This window comes from Bufo bufo, chromosome 1 (assembly GCF_905171765.1).
Source record: "Bufo bufo chromosome 1, aBufBuf1.1, whole genome shotgun sequence".
NCBI lineage: Eukaryota > Metazoa > Chordata > Amphibia > Anura > Bufonidae > Bufo > Bufo bufo.
This window is the reverse complement of record NC_053389.1, coordinates 794418140-794442589: the sequence shown is the minus strand read 5'-3', so window position 1 is coordinate 794442589 and position 24450 is coordinate 794418140. Positions and strand designations below refer to the sequence as shown.

The following is a 24450-nucleotide window of genomic DNA, read 5'->3' as shown; positions in this document are numbered from 1 at the left end:
TTCACAAAATGCCGCCGCCCAGCGCGTCCCTCCAGCCCGCCCATCTCCTCCGGAATGCGATCCTCCCTGTGAGCCAGCGGACGAATTCTCGCGCATGCGCTGTGCGCATCTGTATTCGGCGCAGGCGCAGTGAATGTCTGACCGCTTTCTGCACAGACATCACTGCGCCTGTTCCTCTGAGCACTATGACGTCATCGGTGCAGGCGCAGTGGAGATGTCTGAGCAGGGAAGCGGTCAGACATTCACTGCGCCTAATACAGATGCGCACGGCGCATGCGTGAGAATTCGTCCGCTGGCTCACAGGGAGGATCGCATTCCGGAGGAGATGGGCGGGCTGGAGGGACGCGCTGGGCGGCGGCATTTTGTGAAGGTAGACGGAGCCTCTAGGTGCTAATGACGCCCCCATAGCACCTAGAGGCTCATTAGCATATCAATATAAGTTCTTTTTTTAGCAAAATGGCTGCCCCAAAAGCAATTATATTAGGATTGTTTGGTAGAGCAGACACTAGCGGATCGCTAGTGTCTGAAAGCTAATTATGTGAAAACTAAGTGGTAGAAACCCTTTAATGACCTGTCTTGAAGATAGGTTATCAATATCAGATCAGCACCCCGCCGATCAGCTTTATGAAGGGAAGGCTCGTGCAGTGCACTACGCGCATCTTCCCTTCATACAGCTGATCGTGGGGGTGCCGGACCCCCGCCACTTTGATATTGATGACCTGTCCTGAGGATAGGTTATCAAAAGCCCTTAGACCCCCTTTAAGGACACTACAGTTGACCGCATCCTAGTCAGAATGGCTGGTAACAGAACAATAGACTACATTCACGAGCCAATCACAATGCAGTTCACATTCAAGGGGGTTTCCCTAAGGAAATACTGAAGAGGACTCCACTGGATTCCATAAAATAACATGATATTTATATACAGGCATATTATAACACACTATATACAGTACAGACATAACCCCGCTACACCTCCGCCTCAGAACTGGAGTCGGAGTAGTCAGCGACCAGGCCGGATGTAGATGTGGGGGGTCTGGGGGCATCGTCCTCAGTACTACTGACAGTCTGTGCAACACTGCCCCCTGGCTGCCGCTCTCCTCCACTGCTGTGCCCGCTTGCCTCCTCCGCTGTCGGTCTCCTGCTGTCTGACTGACTTCCATCTTTTGATGTCCGTCGCACTACCCCGAGAGCTACGGCGGATGCCCCTGGGCTCGCCGGAGGTTTGGGTTGGATCATTAACTTTTTCATTGCGTTCCCCGCTGTCTGGAGCTTCCTGTCACCCAAGGGGAAGAACCACGAGCGGCCGCTGATCTCCGAGCGCTTCTTCTGCTGCTTCTGGTCGTACGCTGCAAGAGAAGAAATGAGGACACAAGTGACAACCTGTGCTATGGGAAAGATGGGTGACAACCGCTATGACGCCATGTATAGCTCCCAGCTTTCTTAGACTCCTGAAGGGGCACAAATGCCGAGCCATGGAGGAAGAGGTGAACGTGACAACTAGTAAAATTACCAGTAAGGTCTCTGGAAAGGTTGGGCGACAACCAGTGTAAGAACTGTAATAGTGGCTCATCACCCAGTTTTCCCATACAAGATAGAACTGGGAATGTATAGAAGGGTTCTCCACCTGGGATGGGACATAACACGGGGTGACTGCTGCTTTAACGTTCTCTTCCAGCGCATGTCTTGTCTGACAGTCTGGTTGCTATGGATAAACTGCCTAACAACCAAAGGCTTTACCAGGCACTGCGGCCCCTTCGTTCTGGCCAATAGAGGGCCGATGACATATTGGTTATAGCCGGAAACGCTTAGCTCTGGAATACAGATGAGGACACAACCCTCTGCTCCGCCTGTCTGTCAGTTTCCTAGTGACCCTCCAAACCCACCCCCCTACATTAACCCCTGCTCACACTCCAGGCTGCGATACTTGAGGAGAGCCGCCAGCTTCTTATCCTCCTCAGCCTCCGGCAGAAGCTTCAGCTCCAGCGATGTCTTCTTGAGCAGAGCCTGATCGCGCTCCTCCTCTTCTAGGATCTGCTTCTTCTCCTCCTACAGTGAGGCCATGACAGCAGATGGCACCAGAATCACACACAGTAACCCGCTAGAGCCCTATCCACACACAGCCACCCGTAGCCCACCCTAAACTTGCTGCGCAGGAGGCTGTTGATGGCGAAGTCGTCCCGCCACGCGCTCTGAGCCTCTTGCAGCTCGGACAGCGATGGCGCTGCCCTCTGGAGCTTTTCTTTATCCTTGACTCCATGCTCAAGACGAAACATAGAATCTGTCTCCAGCTTCTGCTTCTCTTCGTGTTCTGGGGATGACAAGATGACAATGTGAATACACCCCAACATCTGCCCCCCCCATTCATCACCTTGCAGAGGGTGGGGCGTGAACACTGACCTGTTGTAAGTATCTGCTCATTCTCCGCCATGTCCCAGCGTTCCTCCTTCCTCTGCGCACCGCTCACAATCACGTAGTCACATGACGCTGGGTCCGTCTGCATCTCAATGTAATTCACACACAAGTGGCACTTCATCCTGAACCTAAAAGGCAGGCACTGATCATTATAATAAGCTCATTAATATTTATCACTGATTATTATTATTATAATTAGGGATGAGCGAATCAACTTCGGATGAAACATCCGAAGTCGATTCGCATAAAACTTTGTTTCAATACTGTACGGAGCAAGCGCTCCGTGCAGTATTAGAATGTATTGGCTCCGATGAGCCGAAGTTATTGCCTCGCGAGACTTCGGATAATAACTTCATAAATTGAGTTCTACTGTAAAAAAACATCTCCCGAACCAGAGTTCGGGAAATGTTTTTTTTTTTACAGTAGAAATCAATTTATGAAGTTTTTACACGAAGATCGCAGACTGTAGACTACTGTAACAGACCAGCCGACATCCTGTGAATGGGCGGCTCCAGCAGCAAAGCAGACATTTACAGCGCTACAGGGATCTGTCCCTCCAGCTCAGTGCCCCCCAGTGGTCGGTGCGAGGAGTGACAAGCCTGTTATAATGAGCTCATTACCTTAGGGTTGCACTGGGTATCGATACCCAATCGATCCTTTTGGACCCGGATCGATCCGATACCGGGATTTGCTACTTACCGATACTAGGCTGCGCTATTGCACAGCCTAGTATCAGTTAGACAACATGGTGTGCGCCACTCTCAGCGAGCGCCATGTTCTCCTCAGCAGCACAGTGCTTCATTGGTGGCAGTGGCCACAGGGTCCCCTCCCTTCCTCCTCATTGGTGGTGCAGTGGCAGTTTCTGATCGGAGCCCCAGCAGTAAAATCGCGGGCTCCGATCGGTCACCATGGCAGCCAGGACGCTACTGAAGCCCTGGCTGCCATGGTAACCTCCCTGCTACTGTGTGTACTATGCACAGGGCAGCAGGGAGAGTGTGAGGTCCTATTCACCCTGATAGAGCTCTATTAGGGTGAATAGGACAAGGGATGAAAAGATCCCAGGTTCTAGCCCTTTTTTTAAGTAAAAAATAAATAAAAAAAATATTAAAGGGCTTCTGTCACCCCACAAAAGTCATATATTTTTTTTTGGATAGTTACATTCCTTATAGCGCGATATAGGAGAATATAATCTTGTCACTTACTTTCATGCGGCCGTTTCTTTAGAAAACGAAGTTTTATAATATGTAAATCCGGTCTCTACCAGCAAGTAGGGAGTCTACTTGCTGGTAGCCGCAGCAGAAAACCGCCCCCTCGCCGTGTTGATTGTCAGGGCCAGCCGGGATCTCCTCCTTTCGGCCGGCCCTGTCAGTATTTCAAAAATCGCGCGCCTCTGTTCATTCGGCGCAGGCGCTCTGAGATGAGGAGGCTCGTCTCCTCAGAACTCCCTCAGTGCGCCTGCGCCGATGACGTCTTCTCTTTCGGTGATGTCATCGGCGCAGGCGCACTGAGGGAGTTCTGAGGAGACGAGCCTCCTCATCTCAGAGCGCCTGCGCCGAATAAACAGAGGCGCGCGATTTTTGAAATACTGACAGGGCTGGACGGAGGAGGAGATCGCGGCTGGCCCTGTCAATCAACACGGCGAGGGGGCGGTTTTCTAAAAATGTGGAATGCACATGGCTTTTTTTGCGTTTTATTTTTTTTGCGTGGCATCGAATGATATCGAGTATCACAATACTTTTTCACGGTATCAAAATTTTGGTATGGTGACAACCCTACGTTACCTGTAGATGGGGGTTGTGTAATAATTGCCGACCTTCTTCTTCTCAGCGTTATAACGGACGCCTGAAACAGACAGGAACAGACGATGATCATCAAAAGATGATGGCGGGGCCCCCAGCGATTAGATAGCGGGCAGTTAGCAGCGCTTCCATATTGTTAGGCTGGAGGTGTCGCCCTATATACGCTACATACAGGACATACCCATTCCTATGTGATTCTTGCAGCCGTCGCACCAGATGTTATACGGCATCTCAAACCTGTGGAGAGAAGGTGGTGAGTACTAGGAGGATCTGCAGACATGACTCTGCTGACTCTACGCCGGCCAGTACAGACAAGCAGAATAAACACAGTAAGGACTACTCACCATAATAAGGGATGGCATACCGCGAGGAGGAACCCCACTGAGCCCCGGCAGCTGCTCATACCCAGTCTCTGCATAGGACAGCTGCTCAGGCCCGAAGGAGCCGCTGCTGCCCCTTCCTTCTTGTGGTCCATGGCAATGACTGCAGATGGTCTCCTCCTAGCATTATGCCATCACTTACCACCGCTCACTCTCGTCTGCTCCCAGTCCCAGATTTGGGTATCCACAGAACATGCCAGCCGATGGCTTCTTACCTGATGATGAGGATGCCCTGGGACAGCTTCCTGGCTCGCTCCCGCAGAGGGTGACTGTTCTTGTAGCGGTTGAGGGAGCCATGCTGCAGAGGAGAAGAATAACCAGTGTAAGTGGCACTGTCCGCCGCTCACCAGTGATGTGTTGGTGCCGCACTCACCTTGGCCGGGTCAAAGTCTGGAGGGTAATACTTGTTGGTTCCTTTTCTCTCCCCCTAAAGAAAGACGAGAACATTCAAATGGGGCGACACAACAAATAACCCTCCACCTGTCACTATCTCCTACGGAATCACTGTGCAGCAATCTGCACTGCCTCATGCCCTGGCCCTCTGCGCACTACAAATCCCAGCAATCTGCAATGTCGTATGTCCTCTGTTCACTACAAGTCTCAGCAATCTGCACTGCCTCATGCCCTGGCCCTCTGTGCACTACAAGTCCCAGCAATCTGTCCTGCCCCATGCCCTGGCCCTCTGTGCACTACAAGCCCCAGCATCTGTCCTGCCCCATGCCCTAGCCCTCTGTGCACTACAAGCCCCAGCATCTGTCCTGCCCCATGCCCTAGCCCTCTGTGCACTACAAGCCCCAGCATCTGTCCTGCCCCATGCCCTGGCCCTCTGTGAACTACAAATCCCAACAATCTGCAATGTCACATGTCCTCTGTGCACTACAAGCCCCAGCATCTGCACTGCCCCATTCCCTCTGTGCCCCATTCCCTGGCCCTCTGTGCACTACAAGCCCCAGCATCTGCACTGGCCCATGCCCTGGCCCTCTGTGCACTACAAGCCCCAGCATCTGCACTGGCCCATGGCTTGGCTCTCTGTTCACTACTCGTTGACAACAGTGGGACTACAAACCCCAGGAATCCCACGTTCCTCTACTGTAGGACTACAACACCCAGCAAATCCTAGCCAGTGAAACTACAAGTCCACCCAATCTATCGCAGCCCAGCGCATCATGCCTCACCAGATGGGACTAGTAGTTCCCCCACATCCTGTGTGACTGTCACACTCACCATCCTCACACAGCGTCAGCCCTCGACTCGTCCCTTCTGCGCTGTGAGCTCCTCTCTCCCCAGCCTGTGTTATGGTTGTGATGTGACAAATACGCGACAGAGGAAAATCTCCCACAATCCTTGTCCTCATTTCTGAATTTATCATGCCGAATAACGGATCAATAGGCAGAGGTCTACGACAAAATGGCCGCCGTACTGTAAAGTAACGCTGAAGTTGGAGACACGTAGGGCACCACGTGGTACCGGAAGTTAGTTCCCGGAATGGTCATGTGACCTAACGGCGGCTCTTCAGGGTCAAAATTCCTTCGCGTTCAGCGCGTTCGATCTCATTTAGAATGAGTCCCTGACCTGTATCTTGTTCATGATGAAGATCACATGGGGTCGGAAGAGGACCACTGTGCCTGGCTGCAGGAAGTGTCAGCTAGAGGGGCAGTGTAACCCCTTACTGACCAGCCTGTTTGGTCAGTAATTGTTTTCATCACCTTCCAAGAACTATAACTTTTTTTATTTTTTGCTGTCGCAGCCAGATGACAGTTTGATTTTTGCAGCGCAAATTGTAATTTTTGAATGCGCCATTTTGAGGTACACAGAACCTACTGATTAACTTTTCTTTGGGATGGGGAAAAACCCAGTAATACTGATGAGTTTTATGTTATACAGTTTGCGGCGTTAATTTTTGGGCATAAATACACAAATCCGTACTCTCTGGGTCAGTGTGATTACAGCGACTCCAAATACATACAGGTTTGTGTTTTATGTTTTACTACTTTTTTTTATTTTTCTTTCTATGGAGCTAATGTGAGGGATCAATTTTCTCAGGATGGCTTGTAGTTTTCATTGGCATCATTTTTGGATAATAATACTTTTTAATCACTTTTTTTGGTGGTGAATAAGCAAAAAGCAGCATTTATTTTTATGACAGCATTCATTGTAAGGGATAAACTACATGATATTTGTATAGTGCAGGTCATTACGGACGTGAAGATACCAAATATGTGGAGGGGTTTTATTTTTGCAATTTTTTCCACTGAAGAGTTGTGGGTTGTTTTTTTATGGGAAAAAGGTGTATTTTTTGTTTAAATCTGGAATTATTTTTTTAAGCAAAACTTAAGAACAGGAAAAAAAAAAACCAGGAGGTCCTCAGCATCAGTTCTGCACATTCGGCATCTGTTTGAGCCATTTGTGTCTGAGATCTGAAAAGTCCTGCGTGCAGTGTTTTTTTCCCAGTCTAAAAAAAACTGATCTCAGACAGAAATGGGTTAAAACGGATGCTGAATGTGTATAACTGACTCAAGGATGTTTTTTTAAACATGATCCTTTTTTCCTGTTCTTCTGATGGATCAGAACAGAAAATGAAACTGTGATGTGTTTTTTGTGTGCATAAAAAAAACCTGAATTCACTCTGTCTGCATTCCATTTCCATATGGCCGTTCCGCAGAAGAATAGAACATGTCCTTTTATTGTCCGTTTTACAGACGAGTACAGGACGCAAAATGCAGACTGCACGTGGCCGGTAATTGTGTTTTTTGCAGACCGCAAAACATGCAACGGTTGTTTGCATGTGCCCTGATGCCAGTGGTGGCGAACCTACAAGAGGGGGCACTCGGAGCCCTCTCTGTGGGCACACGGTTCTGTGTGGGCTGTGCGTAGGGGTGCACGCTCATTAGTACAGTCTTTGCCCCCATCTTCTGCTTGTGTTAAAAAAAAATAATAATAATCTCACCTCATCCATTTTATTGCGCAGCGGACAGGACCTGGGCTCCATCTTGTCCTGTGCATGCGAGCAGTGAGTGTTCCCCGCAAACGGATGAGGTGAGTTTTATTATTAATACTGGAGGCCACTTATGGGACATTTTTGATTCTGGGGGACATTCATTTTAGGGGGGCCTCTGTAAAGCCCCGCCCCCCACAGCTTAACTTGGCTGATATTTTTCTGTATTCAGGTTAAATTGTCATGTTGGCACTCGGAGATAAATAAGTGGGTTTTGGGTTGCAGTTTGGGCACTCTGTCTCTAAAAGGCTCACCATCGCTGCTGATGCAGTTCAGGTCCATTCAAGTGAACAGAGCTTAGCCGCGCCCAGGCCAGTGATACCAGTCGTGATGTCACTGGCCCAGTGGTAAACAGCGAGGAGGCCGCGGCACTACTGCCAGCACCGCTGCCTTCTCAAACAGCTGATCGGCAGGGGTCCCGGGTGTCGGACCCCCGCCGATCAGACGCTGATGATCTATCTAGAGGATAGATCATCAGTTTGAAAGAACTGCAGAACCCCTTTAACGTGATAGATCTCCGTACTGAGCACCACCTGGACTGTGTGCAGACTCGTTTCTGGGTAATGGGATGGACACCCCCATCTGATATTACAGGAAATGGTGCAATCATTAGGGTCCATTCCCAAGTGTTTTGCGGACCACACATGGCAGGTACTATAATAGAAATACATTTGTCTTGTCCGTGGCTGCGGACAAGAATAGGACGGGTTATATATTTTTTTGCGGGGCCGCGGAATGGAAGTGTGTGCTGTGCGCATCTTTTGCGGCACCATTGAAAATAAATGGGTCGGCAAAATTCTGGACCCATTATGCGGACATGTCAATGGACCCTTACACTGGTAATGGTGGTGGGCCTCCAACACAGGGAGACATGGTTCTCAGAATTAGACGAAAGAGGAGCGCCCCAAAACTGTCTGACATTAAGGGGGTTGTCCAGGATTAGAAAAACATGGCTGCCTTCTTCCAAAAACGGTGCCCTACCTGTCCGCAGGTTGTGCGCAGTATTACAGCTCAGCCCCATATCAGACACTGCGCCTGTGGACAGGGGAGGCGCAGTTACTGGAAGAAAGGACCAATGTACGACCACTTTAGAAGAGGATTAGTGGAATGACATGCTGCCTGTTTAAGGGTCCATTCACACGTCCGTATGCGTTTTTGCAACCACGGACACCCACATTTTGCGGACCGCACATCGCCGGTACTCTCATAGAAAATGCATTTTCTTGCCTGCAATTGCGGACAAGAATAAGACATGTTCTATTTTTTTTGTGGAACGGAAGTGCGGATCCGAAAGTGCAGATCCGTGGATGCGGACACCGCACATTCCGGCCCCATTGAAAATGAATTGGTCCGCACAGTTGCAGACCCATTTTGCGGTCGTGTGAATGGACCCTTAATCCTACTGGTGCCCCCCCCATGACACTTCTGTTGATTGCCACCTCTCCTGGCGTGTCTGTTTTAGTAACAACTTGCACTCCCCCAATTCCGGAGCATCCATTGCTATGACTCCATCATGCGCCATTCCTCTATTATTCCAAATAAATTGCCAGCAGTCTGCAGTAAAGGTACTGCTGGGTGTTACCAGTATCAGGTGTGTCTGACTCTGTCCAGTCAGTGCAGGGACCCCTCCCCCAACTAGTAACCCTCGTCTGTACCTTAGTGATCGTTCAGTCCCACGCAGTTGCGAGGACTGCGCCATGTATCGGCTATATAGTTCATCGGCGCCGATTAGAGGCCATGTAAAGGCGAGAGCTGCTGCCACATCTGGACATTTGTCGATTTTGAGTAACAAGGCGTTTCTTCTCCAATCACATCCAAAGTAAAGTTCAAAATTCTGCTGACTTCCCGTCACGGCAGCATGGCGAGACGTCAGAGGACGGGGTAAGGGATTTTTCCCAGTGCATTTCCCACACAACCACCATGTGGATAGCAGCGTCGGAAGACAAACTTGACTTCAGGGCAATCAGCAGAAGTTTGAATGCAGCTCCGGGTGTGACTGGAGTATAACGGACGCTGGAGCTTTACAGACAAGTCCACAGGAAGCTCAGTGTGATCTCTCTGAAAATAGTCATTTATTTAAAAAAATGTTCATACAAATATTCTCAATGTGATAAAACCTTTCTATTGGCGTCGCTTCCAACGATCGGACTCCTTATTATTAGAGGAGCCGGGGCGGATTAGATTTTCCAGTGATGATGCCCGACAGGAACTCATGCAGGTAGTGCATGGGGCGCCAGGCCTGTAGTAGGCAGCCTGCCATCTGTGCTGAGAGATAAAGGAGGTGGAAGCAACCAGAGTATGGGCAAGGCTTGATAATCTATGGGTTCAGCGCCCATCCCTGGCAGCCCCCTAACCGCCATCTTATTCTGAAGAATTGCAATATATTCTAAGCTTCCTCACTGAATGGAACATCCTGCACCAAGCTCCCCCGCTAAATGGAGTATTCCAGTCAGATGGTGGTATAAATGGCGAGGGCCGGTCACCACTTCTTCTTGTGCTCGTCCATCGAGACTCCACCGGGGCCCAGCGCCACCACCAGCAGCAGCCCTCCCACCACAGACAGGGTCTGGAAGAAGTCGTACTTCAGGAAGTCGTGCATGGGGCGGTAGGAGGGTATCGTCCAGAAGGCGTTCTGAAGGACATTGATGATCATCAGCCACAGGACCAGAGTCAGAGCCGCCAGCTTAGTCTTAAAGCCGATGGCGACCAGGATTATGAGAGTCAGGCCGAAGATGTCCTGGAAAATCTGGGGAGGAGAATACGACACAATTAGTGTATGGACCGTTGGGAAGAGGCCGCCATGACCAGGTGAGCGGGCCTGTGCATTCAATGTACGGCGAGAGCCATCAGGCTTCTATGCTAATTCTCTGATCTAGAAAAGGAACACATTTTGGCCCAAATCGTGGTTTGCACCAAAAATTCGTGACTTTTTGCCCCTTTCCCAGGTGAGGGGAAGGGCAGGACCTCTGCCCTCTGTATATTGGTGCCCCAGAATGGAGGAGATCTCCATTCTGGGGCACCAATATACCACACACACCAGCACCCGTCTCCTACCACTAACACACCACACACAGAGCCCACCCAAATCCAGCACCCATCTCCTATCACCAACACCCCACACACAGAGCCCACCCAAATCCAGCACCCGTCTCCTACCACCAACACACCACACACAGAGCCCACCCAAATCCAGCACCCGTCTCCTACCACCAACACACCACACACAGAGCCCACCCATATCCAGCACCCAACTCCTACCAATACACCACACACACAATGCCCACCCATATCCAGCACCCGTCTCCTATCACCAACACACCACACACAGAGCCCATGCATATCCAGCGCCCATCTCCTACCAATACACACAATCCCCACCTTTATCCAGCACCCATCTTCTATCACCAACACACCACATATACAGTGCCCACACATATCCAGAGCCCATCTCCTACCACCAACACACCACATATACAGTGCCCACACATATCCAGAGCCCATCTCCTACCACCAATACTCCACATATACAGTGCCCACCAACTCCACCAATACATACTGTATATATTGCCCCCTCATCCCACCAGTGCACTGTGTATCCTGCACCAACCTCCTATCCAGTCCAATGCCAACACCATCTACGCCCAGCACTCTTCTTATCCAGGTCCCACAGCCACCCATCAATGCACACAGAATACACCATATCCTCCCATTAATGTACCGTGCAGCAACAACCACCCCCATCCTCCAATGCCCTGCTCATCCAGCTCCATATATTGCCACTACCAGACTGTGTGCCCAGTGCATTAATCTGCCCTTACTGCTGTCAGACCCCCACAGACCTGATCTGTCACTATGCACAGGTGAAGTATCTACACCTCACAATCCCATGTGCCCGTTCTCGCCTGTACTCACTGTGAAGGCGCTGGCATTGAAGTGCAGTAGGGTCATGAACATGAGGATAAGCAGCAAGCGGCCTCCCAGCTGCATGTACTGACGTGGGGAAGTGTCCCCCACACTAGGGACCCCAGCAAACATGGTTTTGCCTTCAGAGCGGAACTCAGCCAGGAGCAGCAGGAGACCCCCACCCAGCGCCATGTTCCTGGAGGGTAAATAAAGAGAGAACAGTAAGTGGATGGTATGACATGGTGGGGCACACGTTGGTGACATGAAGCCTCTCTTGTCCCCATGAACTGGCACAGAAGAAAGGCAACAACTTGAAATGTAGACATGGACAGGACTGTGATGCCCATCAGCAGAAGATAAAAGGGAGGTCCACTGCAGTATCTACAACCACAAGGTGGCACTCATATGTTGAGTCCTGTGGGTGACAGCGGGGACAACCCCTTTAAATCTTTCACACAATGTGGGTGACACGTTGTCATACTGACCTCATGAGGAACTTCACATCCCAGAAGATATTGTACACAATGGTCTAAAAAGGAAGAAAAATCTGTTATCACACATGGTCACTCTGACCGGCCTGTGGCTACGCGGCAAGCTGCAACGTCCTGTGTGTTCTCGCACCTTTCTACTACCACGTTTCTCAGCAGTTTGTACCTCTTCCGTGGATCTGGACCAGACACACTAGAGTTCACTGCGCACAACCATCAAGGCATCCATGAACCTTCCGCTGGTTCACCAGTTCTCCTCCTCTGGACCACTTTATCCTAGGAAACCCCCCTAAAGACCTACTGTTTGGAGATGCTCTGACCTAATCGTCCACCTGTAACAATCTGTCCCTCATCAGATCCTCCCCACGAGACAATGTTATTCACTTCCTCGTGGCTTCTAGTGTCCTGGGTGATCCATGTATACAGGTCTCATTCTAGAGGACTCCGCAGGATCTGTCACTACCCTGTGGTGGACCCCTTCAGCTCCCATAGCCCCAGTGCTGAGGTGGTCCCATAGCTTACACTGCTGTCTGATGACAGGACTGCAGCGACACCTCTCCACCACTAGGTGGCACTGTGGTCCTCCCCATAGACTGACTAGGTCTTAGCACAGGATTCTTCTGCTGCAGTGGGAGGACCCATCACGTCGTGAACAGTCGCTGGCACGCTGACCCACAAGATGCCCAGCGGCAATCATGCCAAATTAGCATGGGGTAATAGGAGCGTGATATGCCACAGAGAGGGGGGGGGGCTGTTACCCTAGTATGGGTGCATCACAGATAGAGGACATCAGTACAATAAGAATACACTGCAGCATCTATATCCACTCACCTGCAGGAGGATGATGATGAAGAGGCCGAGGCAGGCATAAGGGACAAACTTCCTAGTCAGGACCAGGATGCAGCCAGCTAAACACAGACATACAGCATTATCATCACCCCAGAGGAGGGTGTGGGGGGGGGGGGGACAAGGGGCACAGCTAGGGGGTCTCACCCAGTTGTCCGAGCATGTTGATGAGAACAAAGACAGTGGCCAGGAACATCCCGCAGCCCCAGGACATGCTGATGTAATCCCGCTGCTCGTTCCACTGCAGCCACATCCGCAGGCCGTCCTCCAGGAAGGTGCTGATCAGACACAGATGAGCCAAGTGCGGCAGGTAGCGCTTCGTGACACGCAGGAACTGCAAGCAGAAGACGGGTAGAGTGTAAGCTCTGCAGCCCAGGAATCCTAATGAATCAGCTATTCTACCCATTTACCATTAAAAGATTTTGAAACCAAGTGAGGATCACATCAAGCTGCAATACTCCCTATAGCCACAAGAGGGCAGCAGAGAGCTAAGGGGGCACAGCTATGAACACACTAAGGACTAGTATTCCCTGTGTCACCTGATTTAGGATTTTTTTTCCCCATAGGATGCCAGCTGGGGAGCCCATGTCCCCCCGCGTGCAATACTTTACCTCACAGACCTTCATTACATGGTATAAAGGACATCTCTCCTTAACAGACTCTCCCTTTAAGTAACACGAGAGCAAATATCAAGAGTTTATCGTAATCTTGTGTACATCCGAATGCCCTGATGCCAGGAGCAGTGCCAGCCGGGCATATCTGTATTTGCGGGTGGCTCGACTACAACTTGGCAGTCGTTATGCAAATATTTAGGGTTAAACATGAAAAGGAGATGAAAGCCAAAAGTAATAGGAACTAATCGGCCTCCAAACCCGGAACCAGGGCTGCTGATTGCAGGCTGTACAGCACACAGTGACATTAAATTGTCACTTGGGGGCGCTGCAGTGCTCCTCACCCACAGCATTAGACTACACGAGGACAGCTGAGCGGTATCCCGATAATCCGGGACATTGTGCATCGGCCAGTAAAATGCTGCAGTAAGGCTAATAATACGCAAAAAATACAGGATGTAACTCAGGATCAGTACAGGATAAGTAATGTATGTACACAGTGACTGCACCAGCAGAATAGTGAGTGCAGCTCTGAAGTATAATACAGGATGTAACTCAGGATCAGTACAGGATAAGTAATGTATGTACACAGTGACTGCACCAGCAGAATAGAAAAGAAGATGGCTTCGGCAGCATTCCGCAATATCAAAACGATCCTTTATTCGTACCTCCAGACACAATTGGCAACGTTTCGACTGTACACCAGTCTTTGTCAAGCCTAATGACATACATTCTGGTAGGCATATATATACCCCCCACATAAAAGACACACCCCGTTACATCATCAGTACAAATCACTGCACAATAGTATACACATGTTGATATTACAACTCACAGTTAATGATATGTCCACCCCGCTCGTGTTGTTCACCTCGGCGTTCCAATATCTGTAATGCGCAGCCGCATCTCAATGTATTTGCATATCGGAAGTGTCATACGTTGCCATGACTCCCGGCGGCGCACGTGTCTCCAGCCAATGTGCTGCAGGACGCACTCACTGACGTCACAGCTTGTGCGTCCACCCCATGACCCACACTCAAGTGCGCACATCAGTGCGTCAATAGCGTTAGTCACGTAGGGTACGCAGCCAATGAAGACCCGGCGCGAACATCGGCGCCATGGCAACGATGACGCCACGGTCACCACTACTTATTACATGTGTGATCTGTATCTGAAGTGGCCGGGTCTATATATTACAGAACCTCCGCTCACAACGATAATCACATGACTATAGAGGGAAATTAATCATGACCCCACATATACACGCACATAACAGCTAATGGAAAAATACATAACCTCATAAGTGTGGTGCACAATAACCACACATAACCATCATCTGGATGGTGTATCCCATATATACATCACATATGGACCATCAACATGGTCCTTTGACATATAGACTAAAGACTGTTGCACCAGGGATGTGCCACATATATATTTAAAAACATGATGTCACTATACTGAGAGGACAAAACAGTGACAATCATCAATCGATGGATGCGACATTAAACTCTAAATTCAGGCCAAAAGGTTGGAGGGACCTGAGGGTATGGATCCATTTAAGTTCCTTCTTCCTCAGGATTCCCTTCCTGTCCCCACCCCTTCTCAAGTATCCTACACTGTCAATAACTCGAAATCTCAATTGATTAATGGAATGTTTACAGTCAATGAAGTGTTTTGCAACCGGTTTGTCAAGTGCACCTGTTCTAATTGTGCTTTTGTGTTTGTTAATTCTTTCCCTCAATTCCATCGTGGTCTCCCCCACATAGATCAAACTGCATGGGCACTGTATCATGTAAACCACATCCGTGGATTTACATGTAAAATGACCTTTGATCTTAAACCGTTTACCACTGTAGGGATGTGTAAAACCATCACCTTTCATGATGCCACCGCAGTTGCAACATGAAAGGCAAGGGAAATTACCATTCCTCAGTGGTGCTAGCCTTTTCTGTCTTTCGATGTCCTTCCCCCCTATATCCGCCTTCACCAATCTATCGCGTAGGTTAGGGCTCCGTTTGTATGCCATCATTGGGGGAACTGAAAATTCAGTGACTGCAGGCAATCCTTTCTGTAGGATCCGCCATTCCTGTCGTAGGATGTTGGCTATATTGCCGCTATCACCCCCATAGATGGATACAAATGGAATGCGGGGGGTCTCCTGTTTTTGGGATTTCCTTACCAGAGTGGCACTACGTTCCATGGATGTAATCCTATGCTTGGTACGGTTGATCAATTTGATGGGATATCCTCTCCTGCTGAACTTATTACACATCTCATCTACCCTAATACCAAAGAGGGTGTCATCCGATACGATACGGCGTACCCTAAGTAGCTGACTCCACGGGAGGGAGCTCACCATGTTCTGAGGGTGACTACTGTCATACATTAACAAGGTATTCCTGTCCGTAGGTTTTTGGAAGAGATCAGTACAGATCCTTCCATTGTGCACCTGAATTCGGACGTCAAGGAACTGCAGCTCACGGGCAGAATGCATCACGGTGAACTGCAGGTCCCGGACCCCAGAATTCAGGTGCGCATGAAACTCATCCAGTTCAGGCACGGTGCCAGTCCAAATCAAGAAAATGTCGTCGATGTAGCGCCACCAGCACAGGACTCTCTCAAAAAATATGGAGCGATACACCAGCCGATCCTCGACCTCCGCCATGAAGATGTTTGCGTAGGTGGGGGCCACATTGGACCCCATCGCCACACCCCGCTTTTGCTGGTAGAAGGTGTCACCGAAGAGAAAGTAATTCCTCCTCAGGACAACCTCCAAGAGGGCGTGGATCAGCCGGCGCGCACCAGCAGAATAGTGAGTGCAGCTCTGGAGTATAATACAGGATAAGTAATGTATGTACACAGTGACTGCAGCTCTGGAGTATAATACAGGATGTAACTCAGGATCAGTACAGGATAGGTAATGTATGTACACAGTGACACCACCAGCAGAATAGTGAGTGCAGCTCTGGAGTATGATACGGGATGTAACTCAGGATCAGTATAGGATAAGTAATGTAATGTACACAGTGACTGCACCAGCAGAATAGTGAGTGCAGCTCTGGAGTATAATACAGGATGTAACTCAAGATAACCATACCAAACACTCAAGCATCATCCAGTTTTACTGTGTGAATGCTTACTGGTGCGGACCCATCACTGCAGCAGTTTGCCAGTTTACTACAGTTGCAGGTACTTAGTGCAATTACATATCCCTGGTGTTTTTAGTGGCCGCTGCCTCCTGATAAGGGTGCATTCACATGACCGTATGTAGTTTGTGATCCTCAAAAAATACGGATGACGTCCGTGTGACATCGATGTTGCATCCGTTTTTTTGCGGATCCATTGCAACAATGCCTATCCCTGTTCGCAAAACAGACAAGAATAGGACATGTTCTATCTTTTTTGCGGGACTACGGAACGGACATACGGATGCGGAGAGCACACAGGGCGCTGTCCGCATGTTTTGCTGACCCATTGAAATGAATGGGTCCACATCCCATCTGCAAAAAAAATAAAAAATACAGTGGTGTGAATGCACCCCAAGGGCTCATTCACACAAATATATTTTGTTTCCGTGTAAGTTTTTTTTTTGGATTGATTCAAATAGGTCCGTATGTCCGTTCCGTAGTCCCGCAAAAAAGATAGAACATGTCCTATTCTTGTCCGTTTTGTGGACAAGGAGAGGCATTGTTACAATGGATCCGCAAAAAAAGACGAATGCAACATGGATTTCACACAGACTTCATCCGTATTTTTTGCGGAAACCGCAAAATACATACGGTCTTGTGCATGAGCCCAAAAGCTGTGTTTAGCTGAGGTCTCCTGCCCGTCCCGATATCTGGTATATTTGGCCATCATGTCTAGGGGTACACTACTTCAAATTCATTGTCGGTATATATTATCGCCATGCTGGGAGTGGTATGATGCCTGGGATTCCTGGACTTCGGGGTGTATAATCCCAGGAGAACCCCACCTGTAGGCAGAATGCCCGTCACAAGCAGCGGCGGATGAGGGGAGATGTGCTGCCGACATGAAAGATGCATCTGACATCTGAGCGCTTGTGGGTCGCGTACAAGGGCCAAAATTGTAGTGGAGGGTTAATCACACGATCGGCTTCCTCGTCACCATCACCAGGGACCGGCGGCTTCTTCCTCTCAGCGCAGCGAGGGGGCTGCCAATGATAATAATTACTGATCATCATTCTACTGGAAGTGACAATCAATGCACGTCATGGAGGACGGACGGCATATTCCAGGCCAAGTACCCCCGGAGCTGGCACCCCTAGAAGCAATTTTCTATGTAAAGATGACATCTACGACCCCTGCAAAGGACATTCGTGGACCCTTCAGTTATTGCTTATACAGGGAGTGCAGAATTATTAGGCAAGTTGTATTTTTGAGGATTAATTTTATTATTGAACAACAACCATGTTCTCAATGAACCCAAAAAACTCATTAATATCAAAGCTGAATATTTTTGGAAGTAGTTTTTAGTTTGTTTTTAGTTTTAGCTATTTTAGGGGGATATCTGTGTGTGCAGGTGACTATTACTGTGCATAATTATTAGGCAACTTAACAAAAAACAAATATATACCCATTTCAATTATTTATTTTTACCAGTGAAACCAATATAACATCTCAACATTCACAAATATACATTTCTGACATTCAAAAACAAAACAAAAACAAATCAGTGACCAATATAGCCACCTTTCTTTGCAAGGACACTCAAAAGCCTGCCATCCATGGATTCAGTCAGTGTTTTGATCTGTTCACCATCAACATTGCGTGCAGCAGCAACCACAGCCTCCCAGACACTGTTCAGAGAGGTGTACTGTTTTCCCTCCTTGTAAATCTCACATTTGATGATGGACCACAGGTTCTCAATGGGGTTCAGATCAGGTGAACAAGGAGGCCATGTCATTAGATTTTCTTCTTTTATACCCTTTCTTGCCAGCCACGCTGTGGAGTACTTGGACGCGTGTGATGGAGCATTGTCCTGCATGAAAATCATGTTTTTCTTGAAGGATGCAGACTTCTTCCTGTACCACTGCTTGAAGAAGGTGTCTTCAAGAAACTGGCAGTAGGACTGGGAGTTGAAAAGGCCCCACAAGCTAATCTTTGATGATACCAGCCGAAACCAGTACTCCACCTCCACCTTGCTGGCGTCTGAGTCGGACTGGAGCTCTCTGCCCTTTACCAATCCAGCCACCGGCCCATCCATCTGGCCCATCAAGACTCACTCTCATTTCATCAGTCCATAAAACCTTAGAAAAATCAGTCTTGAGATATTTCTTGGCCCAGTCTTGACGTTTCAGCTTGTGTGTCTTGTTCAGTGGTGGTCGTCTTTCAGCCTTTCTTACCTTGGCCATGTCTCTGAGTATTGCACACCTTGTGCTTTTGGGCACTCCAGTGATGTTGCAGCTCTGAAATATGGCCAAACTGGTGGCAAGTGGCATCTTGGCAGCTGCACGCTTGACTTTTCTCAGTTCATGGGCAGTTATTTTGCGCCTTGGTTTTTCCACACGCTTCTTGCGACCCTGTTGACTATTTTGAATGAAACGCTTGATTGTTCGATGATCACGCTTCAGAAGCTTTGCAATTTTAAGAGTGCTGCATCCCTCTGCAAGATATCTCACTATTTTTGACTTTTCTGAGCCTGTCAAGTCCTTCTTTTGACCCATTTTGCCAAAGGAAAGGAAGTTGCCTAATAATTATGCGCACCTAATATAGGGTGTTGATGTCATTAGACCACACCCCTTCTCATTACAGAGATGCACATCACCTAATATGCTTAATTGGTAGTAGGCTTTCGAGCCTATACAGCTTGGAGTAAGACAACATGCATAAAGAGGATGATGTGGTCAAAATACTCATTTGCCTAATAATTCTGCACGCAGTGTATAGCGCTGTACAGAGACAGTCCCCCCCCCCCCCCCCCCCCCCCAATGGGGCTTGCAATCTAATTTCCCCGACCCAGGTGCACACACTGGCTAAGCTGCTGTCCGTAGAAATCCATGATCGCTTCTGGCGGCCCCTATGATGTTTCAGCTGATACCCCCTAGTGGCCGGAGGGTGAACTGAGCATGAATGTGACACCTCATGGTCAGCTCAAAGTCTGTTCTGCACAGGTGCAGGAGGCGCAAGGGTTTTCCCATCATTTAATGATCAGGTGGCCAAAAATAAGCATTTGGAAATGTTTGCCTTATTCACCCAAGGTTCCACAAGCGGTATGTCCTACTAGGGGTGGGCGATCTAGACCATATGCAATATAAACAATATAAATTTGGGCAACGATAGAGATTTCGTTTATATCGCGGTAGAACGTGGCATGCGCCGCTCTCAGCACGCACCCTGTTCTCCGGAGCCGTCACAGTGGAGAAGGAGGGAGTCCCCCCCTCCCCACTGTGTGCGGCTGCCGCTAACCACCAGTGAGAACAGACTAGGAGGAGGAGGGGAGGGACTGTGGCCACTGCACCACCAGTGAGAACAGAGGAAGAGGAGGGAGGGAGGGACTGTGGCCACTGCGCCACCAGTGAGAACAGAGTAGGAGGAGGAGGGGAGGGACTGTGGCCACTGCACCACCAGTGAGAACAGAGGAAGAGGAGGGAGGGAGGGACTGTGGCCACTGCGCCACCAATGAATATAGTTAATATGCCTAAATACAAACGTAGCCTGCATGTGCCGGCCATATCCCATACCTGGCCTCTATGACTGAACGCTGTGATCCACCACAATTAACCCCTCAGGTCCTGATGGGTTAATTGTGGCAGATCACGGCGCGTAGTAATAGAGGCCAGGTATGGGATATGGCCGGCACATGCAGGCTTTGTTTGTATTTAGCCATATTAACTATATTCATTGGTGGCGCAGTGGCCACAGTCCCTCCCTTCTACGTATTATATTAATTGCGGGACCCCCCTCTCCACACAATTAAATCATTGGTGGCAGTGGCCCCAGGGTGGCAGCTTCTGATCAGAGCCCCAGCAGTGTAATCGCGGGGCTCTGATCGGTTACCATGGCAGCCAGGACACTACTGAAGCCCTGGCTGCCATGGTAACCTCCCTGCTGCTGTGTGTACTATGCACAGGGCAGCAGGGAGAGTGTGAGGTCCTATTTACCCTAATAGAGCTCTATCAGGGTGAGTAGGACAAGGGTTCTGGCCCCTAAGGAGGCTAATAGTTATTAAATAAAAAGTAAAAAATAAATACCCCCCCCCCCTCCAAATATAGAATATATCACGACATATATTGCATATCACACATGCTTAAAATTATATTGCAATAGAGATGTCTTTCTATGTTTAGGGTGATTTCATTACATATACCTTGATGCACTGTGTACCTTGTTGACTGTTATAATACAGCACTAGGGCTGTATACAGAGTCCATCAACTTACCCTATGTCTATATGTACAGGGTCTCTTTCTTATTTTTACTGACAGGCACCTATTCTACCCTCCACCATATTGTTAGGGCTGATTTAGGACTTTGCGAGTCCAGGTTCGAGGACAGGGAGTCCCCACCATCAGGGGTCGTCCCTGGGCTGAGCACTAGTTTAGGGTGAGCTACCCACCCTTCAGGATATATGGGTATAGCTGCCTGCGGTAGAACTAGCCGAGTCAATCTCAGTGATTTTTGTTCCGTGTCTTATTTTAAGGCTATCTAATTAAAGCTTATTCATTTTAAGGGTTATAATAATTGCTGGAACTTAGTTTTTGTCTACTAACCCTGATTTAGATTGCATCTCAACTTGCTGGACTTCAATATAGATTTTAGGCCATATGGCCCACCCCTATGTCCTACTGTAGATCCCGATTCTTCAATGTGGACAGTCACTTTTTACGTGACAAGGGGCCCGGAAACAGTAAGTCAATCACAGGTAGTCCCTGGGACCTCCAGCCATGATCCGTCAGCAGGTGCTCAATTCCTTTGCAGCGCCACCACAGGAGAACTGGAGCATTGCACAATTAAGTCTCATTCACACAAACTTATTTTTTGTCCGTCCCTTTTTTTTTTAGGCCTGTATGCAGAACCATTCATTTCAGAGGGTTCGAAAAAAGGAAATTTCACGTGCATTCCGTATCCTATGTCCGTAAGTCTGTTCCACGGAGAAAAAAAAATGCGTTGTTACAATGGATCAGTCACCCGTTTTTTTCTGTGTATTGCGGACCACAGTATACATACAGTCGTGTGCATGATCCCTTAAAGTATTATATATGAAAAGTGTTAATTCATGCGACTCTCCTTCTTTGTGTGGCACCAAATCAATTAGAAGTATAAGTATGCGTACACCATACTGCTTTCATAATGAGACCAGACACACTAGGTGGTTTCATGAAAGCATCTTCTCATCCCCCCTGAGCCATGGTAGGAGAGAGAGCTTTATTCACATTACATTGACTTAAATAGCAGACATGACATCACAGAAGGGGTGTTCCTTAAGAAGAGACTATTGGCTCTTGGACAAAAATGGCAACCTAACTCCCCCTCCCCCAGTGACCTTAAAGCAGGCATGTTCAACCTGCGGCCCTCCAGCTGTTGTACAACTACAACTCCCACAATGCCCTGCTGTAGGCTGTTCGGACATGCTGGGAGTTGTAGTTTGGCAACAGCTGGAGGGCCGCAGGTTGAGCATGCCCAATGCACATGAGGCTCAGTCCTGCGCTCTGCTCCCGTGCAGGACCCTCCTCTATTACCGCAAAATTCCCGACAAGCCCTTTACCCTAATTCATTAGAAATCCAGAGAGAACGTGCGCCAGATCTAGATGGTGTGAAGGCTGCGGTGCCGCTCCTTCTCTCTGGATTGACACTTCTGTGGGTTTCTTGGCAGGAAGGACCTGGATCGGCACATGGCGCCTCATCATTAGCGGTTCTCATGATCAGTGGTAATCCTGGCAGTCGGACCCCCGCCGGTCAGATACCTACCCCCTACGCAGGAGCCATAACGTTTTATTTTTTCTGTTGACAAAGCCTCCTTAGATGCTGCGGTTTCTCCTGGAGTTAAAGGGCTTGTCTCGCTTCAGCAAATGGCATTTATTATGTAGAGAAAGTTAATACAAGGCACTTACTAATGTATTGTGATTGTCCATGTTGCCTCCTTTGCTGGCTGGATTCATTTTTCCATCACCCACCTTATACACTGCTCGTTTCCATGGTTACGACCACCCTGTAATCCACCAGTGGTGGCCGTGCTTGCAAACTATAGGAAAAAAGCTCCAACCCATGTGCGCTCACGGTCCCGGCCACCACAGAGGCAGATGCTTCTTTCTGTAGCGTTTAAGCACGACCACCACTGATGGACTGCAGGGTGGTCGTAACCACGGAAACAAGCAGTGTATAATGTGATATAGCCAGAAGAGGAGGCAATATGGAGAATCACAATACATTAGTTAGTGCCTCGTATTAATTTTCTCTACATGATAAATGCCATTTGTTGAAGTGACACGACCCCCTGAGCCGAACTGGAAGTGGCGGCTTTGTCAGACTATTTGAATGGCCGGCGTGTAATACTACAGAAACGCACCGCCGGAGAGAGGACAGCTGACCGCCACAGCCGAGTCATGTAATAAGGGTTAGGCTTCTTGCACACAAATGTTTTTTTTCCCCGTTCATTTCTTTCAACGGATCCGCAAAAAAAAAAAACTGAAGGTACTTCATATGCCCTCCGTTTCCGTATTTCCGTTCAAAGATAGAACATGTCCTATTATTGCCCGCATAACGGACAAGGACAGGACTGCTCTATCAGGGGCCAGCTGTTCCGGAATGCACACGGACGTCATCCATATTTTTTGCGGACTGCAAAATACTGAAAAAGCCATACGGTCGTGTGCAAGAGGTTCTTAAAAGGGGCTCATCGGACACAGCCAGGAACAATGGCGGCATGCCTGTACAAGGCCAGGGATGCGGGGCCACAGTGACCAGGCGACGTTATGTCTACCAGAGGAAGGCCATGAGAATACAAGCTTATGTGCAAACTGTGGATAGACGGTCTGATGTGGAACTACAAGTCCCATGGTGCCTGTCACTTGGGCCCAGATGCTGCTGCAGGGCAATCACACTGCGCAGTAATGAGCCTGGACAGCTGCAAGGTTGTGTTTTATAACTTATCTAATACATTACTTTCCACCCCCACGTACAACACATGGTTGCGTCCAAGCATCACCCACACCTAGCGGAGCATACCAACAGCTGCTTCAGGTAGGAAAACAAGGACCGTACCATGTCACTGAAAAAGGAGTGTCCTGTGACCGCTGGATAATAATAATGTAGCATTAGCCTGCGGAGGGAAGAAGCGAGAAGCAGTGCGTCGGGTTCTTACCTTGTCAGCCAGCTCCTCAGCTGTCCCCATCACATCCGCAGGCGCCATCTCCTCCTGTGCCGCCGGTCAGTGAGCCCGTCCGGTCTAGAGATCACACTAGCTACTGGTTGTGGAGGGCGTGGTCCCTCTGTCTCGCATCATCTCTCAAAATCCGCTCCTATTGGTGGAAATCTGGAGATGTATAGAATCACGTTTGTTTTTCCACCAATGGCAGCGTCCCAGCTCACTGATTTATTGCGTTGCGCAATATGAGTGGATATCGGGCAACGTCCATGTTAAGTAAGGGCGACGTGCCCTCACTGTCAACGTGGACACAGCGCCGAGAGTAGAGGAGTCCTGCGCTGATATGACGCAGAGGGCGGTTCTAATCTCAGTACGGTCATGGGACGCGTCGCACAGTGTGCACATGTACAGCTGCATGGGGAAATCTAACGGCTAAACTTGTGAGAGCCATCCATGTGAGGCAGATAAGTGCAGCCGGGATTGTCCCTTCCCTTCCCCCGTACGCTGCCTGCCTCTTATTCACATACTGATGGCCTATAATATCCTAGTGGACAGACCGTGAAACAGCAGTACTGCCGTGTAGTGGCCGTGCCCGGTACTGCAGCTCAGCAGCCCTTCAAGTGAATGGGCTGGAGGACGTCTGCAGAGGTAGAGAAGCTGGTTTAACCCTTTCAGCCCCTGAGGTTTT

General features: G+C 49.0%; 2 protein-coding genes across 2 annotated transcripts; both read right to left on the bottom strand.

Annotated features, from left to right (window-relative positions):
• Nucleotides 1-897: 897 nt before the first annotated feature.
• YJU2B (YJU2 splicing factor homolog B) lies at nucleotides 898-5924 on the bottom strand. Its single transcript, XM_040415072.1, has 9 exons — nucleotides 5819-5924; nucleotides 4968-5021; nucleotides 4810-4892; nucleotides 4396-4451; nucleotides 4197-4257; nucleotides 2401-2543; nucleotides 2139-2311; nucleotides 1911-2049; nucleotides 898-1349 (listed from the first exon to the last, which is right to left on the bottom strand). The coding sequence occupies exons 1-9, from the start codon at nucleotides 5819-5821 to the stop codon at nucleotides 970-972; spliced, it is 1092 nt and encodes a 363-aa protein (XP_040271006.1). The 5' UTR covers nucleotides 5822-5924; the 3' UTR covers nucleotides 898-969.
• A 3713-nt stretch (nucleotides 5925-9637) lies between these two features.
• On the bottom strand, nucleotides 9638-23895 carry LOC120986473 (surfeit locus protein 4-like). The gene is made up of 6 exons (XM_040415071.1): nucleotides 23760-23895; nucleotides 12974-13160; nucleotides 12812-12888; nucleotides 11978-12021; nucleotides 11502-11688; nucleotides 9638-10335 (listed from the first exon to the last, which is right to left on the bottom strand). Exons 1-6 carry the CDS (start codon nucleotides 23805-23807, stop codon nucleotides 10069-10071), a joined length of 810 nt encoding a protein of 269 aa, XP_040271005.1. The 5' UTR covers nucleotides 23808-23895; the 3' UTR covers nucleotides 9638-10068.
• Between the last annotated feature and the right edge of the window lie 555 nt (nucleotides 23896-24450).